Source organism: Xiphophorus couchianus, chromosome 15 (genome assembly GCF_001444195.1).
Source record: "Xiphophorus couchianus chromosome 15, X_couchianus-1.0, whole genome shotgun sequence".
Lineage (NCBI taxonomy): Eukaryota > Metazoa > Chordata > Actinopteri > Cyprinodontiformes > Poeciliidae > Xiphophorus > Xiphophorus couchianus.
This window is the reverse complement of record NC_040242.1, coordinates 413310-424268: the sequence shown is the minus strand read 5'-3', so window position 1 is coordinate 424268 and position 10959 is coordinate 413310. Positions and strand designations below refer to the sequence as shown.

Below are 10959 nucleotides of genomic sequence, written 5' to 3'. Positions count from 1 at the left end.
GTTATAAACACAAAAAAAATAAAAAAAAATCCCTCTCTGTCGATCTCCCTGCTATTTACATTTGAGCTCCGTTTTGCCTTGGCAGTAAAACATTGTGTTTTTTATATTCCCTCCGCCTGTAGCCTGTGACAGCCGCGGCTGCATTAATCAGCGCCTCTCGCTAGAGTCGGGGATTTCTTAAACTGGAAGAATTAAATCTTTAAATACATTTTAAACGGAAGCGTCTGACTGAAGTTATGTTAACAAGCCCCCCAACCTGAGAGGTGTGTGTGCCGAGCGCAGGTTCCCCGGTGAGCGCTGAGGGGTTGGCACACACCAAAGCAACGTTGCGGCAATGTGTTGATATAAATTTGCCCATCCGCTGTCAATTAGACAAACCTTTTAGCAGCTGTGAAAGTTGGGCTTTTCCCAGTCAAATATGAGAAGGACGCCATGCAGGTGCAGGATGAACTATTTAAAGCCGTCTCTCTCTCTCTCTCCCAGTTTTCCATATTCATGTCGCTTTTAAAATCACCAGGAAGCCCGAGCATCCCTCTTTACCTCCTCATTAACACCAGGCGGCTCGTCAGGAGCAGCAGCGTTTTTCACAATCAATTAAGCGCGAGGTTTACTGCTGACGCATCGATGCAAGTTGAAAAATATGCATGTGAATAATAAAAAAAAAAACAATTTTGAGAAATGCAAATTTTGAAGTGCGTTAAGACTTTTAAGAGGCTTCTTTAAGGAGCTCCACACCCCTTCTGCCTAAATTCTGTTTTCATCCTCAACACAAAGCTTTCTATACATTGATCTTTTCCTCACAATACTTCCTGTTTCTGCTGAATAAAACATAGACCATCAACACCGCTTGAAGTTGTCCGTGCATCAATGCTTTCTGTCTGTCTTTGAACACTAAAAAAAAGTCAGAATGTGACTTTCTAAAGAAAAACTAGAGCAGAAAAAAGAAAGATTTTGAACATAAACATCAAAACTACTTTGCCAGCTCATATCTAATTTGGGGAAAGTGTGAAACTTGTTCCTTTAACTTTTATATGTGCAGCAGTGGCACCGACAGTTCCTGACGCAGCATCAATTTTAGGTGAGTTTTATATCAATTCAGCAGTAATAATGGGACAGAAAGAAACTTTTGCTGCTAAAATTACCGAGAAACTAAAGCGGAAAACACACGGCCTCGATTTTATTGAATGTTTAAGAAATATTCCCCCAAATCCAGACGATAAATTAATAAATTATACATTAAATTACAATTATGAACTTCACCATTTGTTAAAAACTACTTATAAAGAACATCTTGAAATTTGAGCTGATCAATATAATATGCAAGTTATAATTTATTGATTTTGCTTTAAAGTGGTCAAACGCAGGTATTTTTTAAAGATCTTGTTATTTATTTGCAGAATAATCTATTAAACAACTTCAGCTTTTTAATTACAAAATTATTTTCTGGAAGTACATTTTAGAAAATATTTAAAATTGCAAGAAATTCAAGAGATGAAAAAAATTAAACATTAGATTGTGCACAACAGAAATCTAGGGAAAAGAAATATTTTTCACACTTTAAGTTTTTGCATGCAGTTTTTATTCTAAAAAAGATTTTTATGTTCCAAAGCAACAAACCGTTGCAAACATGTTTGACATGACGTTTCTGATAGATAGAAAGTTTGCTTTATATTATAATAACAAAATATTTCTATCTAAATTTGAGAAACTCCACTATTGGTCAAATTTTAGTTTGTTTTTAATTAAAATTTTTTGAATATATTTAAAAAATAAAATCTAACAAAAACATTGTTTTTTTTTTTAGAAATATCAACACAAAGATGTTAAAAACTTTATTTTATCTTCATACAGCTTGTGTCAACATGTGAAAGTGAACAGGTAAAAAAGGACTGATTTGCATCATTAACACTGCAGTTGTGTTAAAAGCAAAATATGAAGAAACACAGAATCATTTAAGTTTCATCACACCATTTAATTCCAACAGTCTGTATGAAAAAACATAGTACAGGATATACAAACATTAGGATCACCTTACTTCCTCTGAGCGGGGTTAAACTTTGCTATGTTACATTCAACTCAGAGAAAATGCTGAGAAGACACCAGGAAACCGAGCAAACATTCCTCATCAGCATTCTGCTATAATTTAACAGCCTCCAAGCTAAAATTAATTTACAAACGAGCCCTCAAACACATTCGCATCACTTATTCAACCTGTCCGATCAAGGCAAAGTGGTGCTTGAACGTTCACTTGGCTGATCATGTTAGCAAGTATGTTGGCAGCAGACATGATGAGAATTAAGATCTAATTAGGGATCATGGGTTACTGGGGATAGGCCTCAATCACCATGGCATGACCCTGGAAGATGGACAAATTACAAAAAATTAAATATTTGTTGTGTTGTTTTTATTTTTGCTGGTTTTTAAGGTTAAAAAGAAGAAGCTACCTGTCCTCCTGCAGCGCAGGCGGCCACCATGCCGTACTGTCCGCCCTCCTTCTTCAGCCGATGAGCCACGGTGGTCACCAGCCTGCAGCCTGTGGCACCGAACGGGTGGCCCAGAGACAGAGAGCCGCCCCACAGGTTGAACTTATCCAACGGTGGAGTCCCAACCTGCACAGATAACAGGGTCAAAGGTCAAGGGTAAAGCACCAGTGAAATGTTTCACATTATAGATATAAACACCACTGACATTTAATGGGATTTTATGTGATAAACCAGCAGAAAGAAGCACATAATGATACACAATCAAAATGTTAGAACATTTCAAGAAGTGAATACTTTTGAAAGGCACATTAATATCAGACCAACATAACTAGGACTGTCACAATAACAGATTTTGCAGCATGATAAGTTTTTGTCATAAACGATAATAATGTTTTAACAACGCAAGAACAAATTCTCAACATTAATAAACTTTAAATTCTATTTAATATTTAACACTGGAAATGTAAGACATTTTAAATATGCAAAATGAATAAACAAACCAGCAGAAACGACAAATAAAATGAATTATGAAGTCTGACCAAAAACTTTTGTTATTCAAAAGTAAAAAGAGAAAAGATTATCATGTGATTAAATCATTCATTGCTTACTGCGATAGGCATAAACATTCAAAGATAAAGCTGCTGTATGTAACTTTTATAAAAAAATAAATCTTTTTACACCAATCAGAGCCAGGAGGCGGGCCTTAGTGCTGTCAATCACCTTTGCTCTCTGCTAAGCTGCAGTTAGCATAGCTTGTCATGAACACTAGGGCTAGTTAGCATAGCCACCGATGACGACAGATAAACGGTTTTCCTGTAACCGAAAGTCATTTCTCCTCCAGTAGCACATTTAGCATCGAGTACATGAGAGTGATTGACAGCAGTGAGACCCGCCTCTTGACTCTGATTGGTTGGTTTTGGTCGGCATTTCTACTGATGGCAATAGTAGCTCAGGAAGTGATGGGTAAGAGCAATCTCTTCACGGATTATCTGTCTCATACCACACAAATAAACATGTAAGTATCATTTTTTAAAAATAAAATTTACATACCGCAGCTTTAAAGTTCATATTCATGAGACCACAATTCCTATGGGTGATTACAGAACTACCAACCTAAACTTCAAACTTTTCCTAACAAAAATAGTTCAGCTGATCTGCATAGATCATAGATTGATTACTAATAATCATTACCTTTGCTTTCCTGCCCATGTATGTCTGAGCAAACCAATCAGAATCCATCGCCTTCAGATTTGCCATAATCTGACCCTACAAAACATACAAAAACACAACATCATGACAGAAACAAGTGATTTATTTCTAAGACAGCTGACTGTGAGAACTTACAGCGAATGCTTCGTGAAACTCAAACACATCGATGTCGGACAACGACAGGCCGGCCCGTTCCAGGACTTTAGGTGTAGCGTAAGTCGGCCTGAAAAAGAAAATGAAACAGATCAGAGGAAACAAATACTAGAACATTTTCTTAACGTGCAGTTTGGAATAGAACAAGATTTTTAGGATGTTTCTGGAATAAATTTACCCCAAAAGCAGCTGATCTTTGGGGTCCTGGGACACATAGACAAAGTCTCTGTCAACGTGAAAACATCACACAGATGAGCGCACCTGAGGTCGAAGCAGAGGTGAAAATAAAACTGAGAAAGTCCAGATACCTGAGGTAGGCTTTGGGCTTGAACCCCATGGACAAAGCTTTCTCCTCAGACATGATGAGAACAGCAGAGGCGCCGTCAGTCTGAGAAAACACACAAAAACAAGGATCCACAAAATTCAAGCTGGAGATGTTTGTCAAAATGACTTCAACTAAAATAAAACATGTTGGGTTTTTTTTGAAGAAAATGTTGCGCTCAAATGAATTTAGAGTTAGTATGTTTATCCAGATAGAACAGTAAAAGCTAAAGTTCACCAGGAAAGACGAGTTGGCAGCAGTGACCGTGCCATGCGGCTTGACGAAGGCAGGTTTTAGTTTGGACATTTGCTCCATGGAAGATGGACGGATGCCGTTGTCCTTTGAGACGATATCCCGACCTGAAACCAAAAACATGTTGGATCAGTTTATTTAAGCTGTTAGGATTTATTATACATGTCATTTTAGCTGAAATCCATCTCAGATTTTGTGGCTAAAGTAAACAGACTCCGACACATTTTCTATCTTAACCCTTCTAGGCAGAACGTGTCGGCGACGACACGGCCAAATTTCCAGTACCGTAACTCTGCGATACTTTGCGCTATCTGAAAAACTCCAACGGCGTCTGAAATTGGAGACATTGCACTTTACAGTCAATATCGAGTTATTACGGTAATTTCACTCCCGCCGTTTCAGGGAGCATGTTTTACTTCTGTTTAATCTGATGAAACACTCTCTTAATGGACGGTAAATTGCTAAAATAATTGATAGATATTGAAAGTTAAAGTTGTTATGGATAAATGGGCAAATATATTTACTCACAGGACATTTAAAGAACTGCGCACAATTAAAATAAGGAAAAATATCCAGGCAGAGATTTGAAACTTAGGGCTCAGAGGGTTAAACGCCATACTTTTCCGGATTATAATCTAAAAATTTTCTGTTTGTTTTTATAAAATTCCAGACACATTTTCTTAGTCACGGATTTTTTCAAGAAATATTTATTTTATATTAAATCCATAAAGAACATCTATAGATTTAGTAACTCCAAAAATATCTATTAAACAATGACAGAAATGCGAGAGTTGCAACAACATACCTAAGAATATATACTTAGAAATAATCATAGAAATGTGAAATAAGATTAAAGTTTGAATGTGTGTTGTTAGATAATGACAGGATGAGGATTTACCGGGAACTTTAAAGGAAATCACGTCCTCCAGCAGCCCCTGGTCCTGAGCCTTCTTGGCCAGTGTGTGCGACCGCAGCGCGAACTCGTCCTGCTCCTGCCTGGTGACCCCGAACGCCGCGGCCAGACGGTCTGCGCTGTGGCCCATCGTCTCCGCTGTGGAGAACTCGGCGACAGCAGGGAGCTGACCACACACATTCAACAAAGTTTGTATCATGTTACACACAAAAGAAAAGGAAAAAAAAAAAACAACGATGCCGACCTCTGGAGCCAGATGTGCCAGCCGGATGCTGGCCAGCAGGCCGAGCCTCTGGCCGACGCTTTTGGCCTTGTTGAGGGACAGCATGGTCTTCCTCATCTTTCGGCTGTGACGGATCGGAACGTCGGACATGAACTCTACGCCGCCGGCCACGATGGCGTCACACTGGCCTGCTGCAATCATTCCAACAGCTTAGGAGATAAAGAGAGAGAACATTAACGGTGAACTACTGTGCTTCCATGAACAGATTAGAGTAGGCCTACGGTTTATACAAAACATGTTCATTATATGTTTTGGCACAAAATTATTCTTAGATAATGAGATTTTAGTTTTTAGCTATTTTAGATCCAAATAATCTGCTGCTGGCCACAAACCCCCAACTCAACGTTCACACTCGCACGCGACAATGGCTGCAGACAGACACGCAATTATACAACCGTTCAACTTTGAAAAGCAGAACTGGAGCCTCCTGCACATTCAACAAGAATGCAGTAAATGGATTCTGAATGGTAAATCAACAAACAAAGCACTTGTCTTTTCGTGCAGACATTGTACAGCGCATAAAGCGGTGAAACCAGCTGACCAAACGTGCTGGAGCTCCGCTTGGGTTGCTAGGTGACGGCCTTGTGTTCACTGGGGTTGTTAGGTAACAGCGCAGTGCTAGCTGGATTTGTAGCATTCTGAAGGTTTTTGAAACGGCTAATTTCCCACACACCAAAAAACATGAACTTATTTCCAAATAAACAACTGGGTGGTTTATAGAAGCAGTAGAAATCCAAATGTAGTACAAAAACGTGCAAAATATGAATTTCCCCATCAATACAGCCAAAATGCCTAGGAAGCAGGCAGCTTTGATAAAGAGCTGAGGTTACCTGAGGTCATCGCCTGGTTGGAGGAGATGCAGGCCATGGTGACGGTGTGAGCGGGAATCTTGTCAGAGAAGCCGGCCCCCAGCGCCGCCTGGAAAACAACGACAAGGTCATTCTGAAAAACTTCAGATCCAGATCACACTGATTCAGTAGGGGTGTGTGCGTGTGTGTTTATACCTCCCGGGCCACGTTGCTGGTCTTAACCTCCTGGATGACCGTCCCATATATGAGGTAATCCACAGAATCCTTAGGTATTCCTGTCCTGTTCAGCAAACCCCTAGAAAAACACAAGCAGAGAATTAAAGAGAAATACAAGGAAGACTGGAAGTAAACACTTTAAAAAATGATTTTACAGTAGATTTCCAACACCTAAAGTCCCTAACACCAAGTTTTTTGTCTAATTTTGAGTACAATATTTTTATTTTAATATCTGCAGTGTTTTTTCTTGTAGTCTTGGTTATTGTTAATTTTATATATATATTGTTTTTAATACTTTTGTGTGTGAAACCTATTACCTGATGGTGCTGTTACAACTGGATTTAAAGAATTTGAAAGTATTCCTTATGCATCCAAATTAAATGTGGATGCATGCTTAAAGCTCCTTACATTAATGTAATGTAAGAATAAAAGGAGTTCATGTGAATTCATCTGAAATCATGAATTAAACGTTTCTTAAAAGTATTAAATTTATTCACAAGTTTCAAATCTTTATTTTACCCAGATTTTTATTTTCTACACAAACTATGACTAGTTTGCACACAGCTTATATCTGGTCCTTATTTTCACTTTTCAAACTATGATTCTGAACAACGTTTTGTTTTTCTCAGTTACGTTTTTGGCTTAAAGTCAACTCGAAAACAGAAGCACAAACTTACTGAAGAGCTGCTCTGGCCAGGTCATGGGGCATTAAATCAGCATACCTGTCACCAACGATGAAGGAGACATTTTATAACAGAATCAACAAACTATGGAAACACAAACTCAGTTTCTAAAAACAAAACAAACGTACGTAGTTCCAGACAAGAGGAAAGGGGTTCGAACTCCTTCAACCAGAACGATGTTCTTCACCCCGGGTCGAGCCAGCGTCTTTTTGCTTTCAGTTTGTACTGAGAAAAATAACAACAATTTTATCAATGCAAACAGTGATCGACGTATCTCCATTATCTTAATGGGAACCTGTCATGTTTTGTTACAGTAGATACATTGTTTTACAAATGCAGTGCAACTTAAATACTTAAAAGATTAATTTCCATGGTGATAATTAGCATAAATATACACTCTGCAAAACAGTGGGGAAGAACTCAATCCCCTTTTAATCCTTCATTTGTAATCAAAATACTGAACTTAAATTGTTTAATAAAATTATGCAGTTTTATACAATATAAAATGATACTTTTAATGTAGAATGAAATACGTAGTATTTATAGTAGTATTTGTTACCTTGAGCCTTGAGCTGTGTTGTTGTACTGAGGGAGCGTGCAACTGTAAGAAAAAACAACAACATTGACTTAAAATTATGATTATTACTATCATTATTATTATTATTGCAGATAAAAACAGTAAGAGTTATACAGAAATAACATGGTAAGAAGTGCTGCTGTTTTACTGATTGCTGGAAGTTATTTTCATAAATTTAAACTGTTAAAAAATAAAAGAAGAACTTACCAGATCGCACGGCCCAGGACGGTCGTACGGCGCCGGTCCGCATCGTGTTCAGCAACATGGAGGCCATAATGCTACAGACTGGAGAAAAAATTATCTACTTTGAATTTTAGCCTGAAATTTTAAAACAAAAATAAAACATAAACATAGAAGCCTTTAATTAAAATAATAATAAAACTGTAAGCAATGTTATTTTAGTAAGTTGCAATTTTCTGGTAAAAAATATAAATTTTTAGGTATAAATACAAAAGTCTATTATGAATTATGGAATATTTCTCTATTGTAATCATGCTTTAAATGTGAAATCGACAAAATTCACAATAAGAAAGAAAAAAATGAATGGATAGGCAGAAAGAATGGTGCAAGAACAAATGAAACTTTAAACAATAATCATGTTTTTCCTTTTTTCCACAATAATTCAGGACTGAAAAACACTTAAACTATATTTTATGCTTTTTCATCGTTTAAAACGTTTATAATTTATTTTTTTCATTTAATATTTATACAATCTTCCGGAAATTTCAAATAACTCTAAAGACGCCTTTTTTCTGAATGACGGATCGACACATTCAAGTGATATTAAGATACTTTTGTAGGCAAAAGGTCAATTTCACTGTACTTGAGATGAGACCATGCCCTAAATTTCTAAATAAAACTCTTCTTGGTCTCAAATTTTAGTTTTCCCTTCGCGGTAATAAATATTTGATCATTTATACTGCCATATAAATAGCCTAAGAAATTTAGGTAGACATCTAGAAATGCTGAAAAAGCCTAAAAGTGCACCATTATCGTACGCTAATTTCCAACAAACTAATCTTTAATATTAAGTGTTATTTATTTTTCTAACTACTCCTTGAATTTACTTAATATGAATTATTATGTGCGTCAGTCTGATGTATTGTTGGGTCACCCTTGCCCAACCTCCTGCTACAGCGACCTTTCACCTACATTCCTCTCCTACAGAATGACAGAGACAAAAAAACAACTATAATTGCCTCAAACTGTGTCATTTCTCTAAAAACTCCAAAGAGACGTTTCATTACTTTTAATAGCATTTAAATGCCAACAAGACGTCATCAGGGAAGCCGTTTATGGCAAAAATAGATGAAGCACTGCAAGCTAACGTCAGAGCGAAGCTAGCTGACTGTTAGCTTTAAAACTGTAATGCTGGTTAAGACTTTAGACATCCTTTCTGCATAAATAAAACATATTTTATGTTTTTAATAACAGCCTGGACGACGTTTCATCTTACCTTTAGTTGTGCTGCTTCTTTGCCTCCACGGCTTCCCTGTTGAATGACAGACTGCACAGGACTACAACAACCGCTGTAAAGTACCCAAAACAACTACGGCGCCTGTAATAAATGCCGGTAATGAATAAACGAAAAAAATGAATAAAACGTAAGGCATACGTTAAAGACCAATATTCCATACTTATATAAAATATTTAACGTATATTTGTGGATTATTGTCAGCATTTTATTGAAACTACAGTTGAAAACCTAATGTTTTAGTTCAGGCAATTGTCAAGTTGACTCAAGATCCTTCTTCAGTCTGCTGCAAGAAACAATTACGCTCTTGCACCCCCAATGGCTAAAGTTTTATTTTACGCGTACACATTGTTATATCAGCAGTTTTTTATTGCTTTCTGTCACTAAACCAATATAATTTTATCATTTTAATTAAATCAACATCATTAAATAAAGTGCATGGCAAATGGATAACATAGCAAGTTTTATACATGTATGTTTACGTTTGCCTTTTAACGTTACAATCGATCGTGCCAGATAATTTATTAGTAATTACGACAGTTTTATTTAAATCTAAGTCATCAAACGGAGAATACAGGGATCACTGTTTTAAATATTAAAAACATATATTTTACAATCTCCTCACAGAAGAAATCATCACCATGACAACTTATGGTCTGAAAATGTTTATTCTAATGGCCCGTATCGATTCATGAACTATTATGGTTATAAGAAATAATAATATTTTTTAAATATAATTTGCGTATGTCTTTTTTGTGTATAGTTGAAAGTTGTGTGATTGTTCTAACTAAAGCAACCTTAATAAGTAAAATAAGTTATTTGAATAATTTAACAAGCATCCTTTTAGATGCATTTTCAAGTTTTAATGTCAATTTCTCTTTATTTTGTTTTAGTATTTTTTCTTATACTTTATTCTTTACACCAGTATACCAGTATATTTATTCTTATTCTGGTATGGTTTTCCTTTGTTTAACAATTTCTTGAACTGTATTTGCCTCTATAGAGGGAAAATGAGACATTATTCATGTTGAAATAGAAAGTCCAAAAGAATAAATCTGAATTATGATGAAATTGTTAACCTATGCTGGATTAGCTACATTTTGAACTAGTGAATAAAGTGTTATTTCTTTTTTTAGTCCTAAAAGAACAATGAGATGTTGCATATCTGACTGGAAGGTCAGATAATCAGGGGAAATGTCTAATCCCTTTTTCTCTTTACAACTCATGGCTCTTTCTTGGGAACAGACCTCAAGGTAATATAATCAAATCTGCTTGTGTGGCTAAAGATTTGGCCTTAAGTTCTGACTTTACAACAAGTTGTTAGTAGAAAAGGCAGCAAATAAATAAATAAACATAAATGAATGGTGGGAAGCGCAGAAGTCTTGGTTGTGCTGCTGCCTGGAGCAGGTGGCACACAGAGACTGCTTTAAATGGTATACAGACACACATCCATATTAATTAGTGATGCACATAAAGGCTCAAAAAGCTCCACAGTCTTGTGCTAGTGGCTACTGGGTTACACTTGAGTATATTAAGGTCAAGACAATCATTTTGGCTGATATCAGATTTAAATATTGGAGAAGGG

General features: G+C 36.4%; 1 protein-coding gene and 1 long non-coding RNA gene across 4 annotated transcripts; one reads left to right on the top strand and one right to left on the bottom strand.

Moving 5' to 3' along the window:
- The first annotated feature begins 1822 nt into the window (after window positions 1–1822).
- On the top strand, window positions 1823–2259 carry LOC114158667 (uncharacterized). Its single transcript, XR_003598458.1, has 2 exons — window positions 1823–2049; window positions 2083–2259. It is a non-coding gene; the product is annotated as an uncharacterized LOC114158667 (long non-coding RNA).
- On the bottom strand, window positions 1952–9477 carry hadhb (hydroxyacyl-CoA dehydrogenase trifunctional multienzyme complex subunit beta). Of its 3 annotated transcripts, XR_003598457.1 has the most exons (17): window positions 9357–9477; window positions 8108–8185; window positions 7883–7924; window positions 7452–7548; window positions 7318–7362; window positions 6620–6719; window positions 6446–6533; window positions 5577–5764; window positions 5318–5498; window positions 4405–4526; window positions 4154–4233; window positions 4024–4071; window positions 3828–3915; window positions 3675–3749; window positions 2445–2609; window positions 2254–2356; window positions 1952–2213 (listed from the first exon to the last, which is right to left on the bottom strand). XR_003598457.1 is itself a non-coding variant. In XM_028040388.1 (16 exons), the coding sequence occupies exons 2-16, from the start codon at window positions 8172–8174 to the stop codon at window positions 2321–2323; spliced, it is 1422 nt and encodes a 473-aa protein (XP_027896189.1). In that variant the 5' UTR covers window positions 8175–8185; window positions 9357–9477; the 3' UTR covers window positions 1952–2320. The 3 variants fall into 3 exon arrangements, 2 of the variants coding, with proteins under 2 accessions (XP_027896189.1, XP_027896190.1); XM_028040388.1 differs by having other exon boundaries at window positions 1952–2356; XM_028040389.1 differs by having other exon boundaries at window positions 1952–2356; window positions 8108–8218; window positions 9357–9441.
- Between the last annotated feature and the right edge of the window lie 1482 nt (window positions 9478–10959).

Coding starts and splice junctions, on each gene's coding strand:
- hadhb (XM_028040388.1), bottom strand. CDS start 8,174: ATGGCCTCCATGTTGCTGAACACGATGCGGACCGGCGCCGTACGACCG. Junction 4,234..4,404: donor CTGCCAACTCGTCTTTCCTG/GTGAACTTTAGC, acceptor GTGTTTTCTCAG/ACTGACGGCGCCTCTGCTGT. Junction 2,610..3,674: donor ACATGGGCAGGAAAGCAAAG/GTAATGATTATT, acceptor TTATCTGTGCAG/GTTGGGACTCCACCGTTGGA.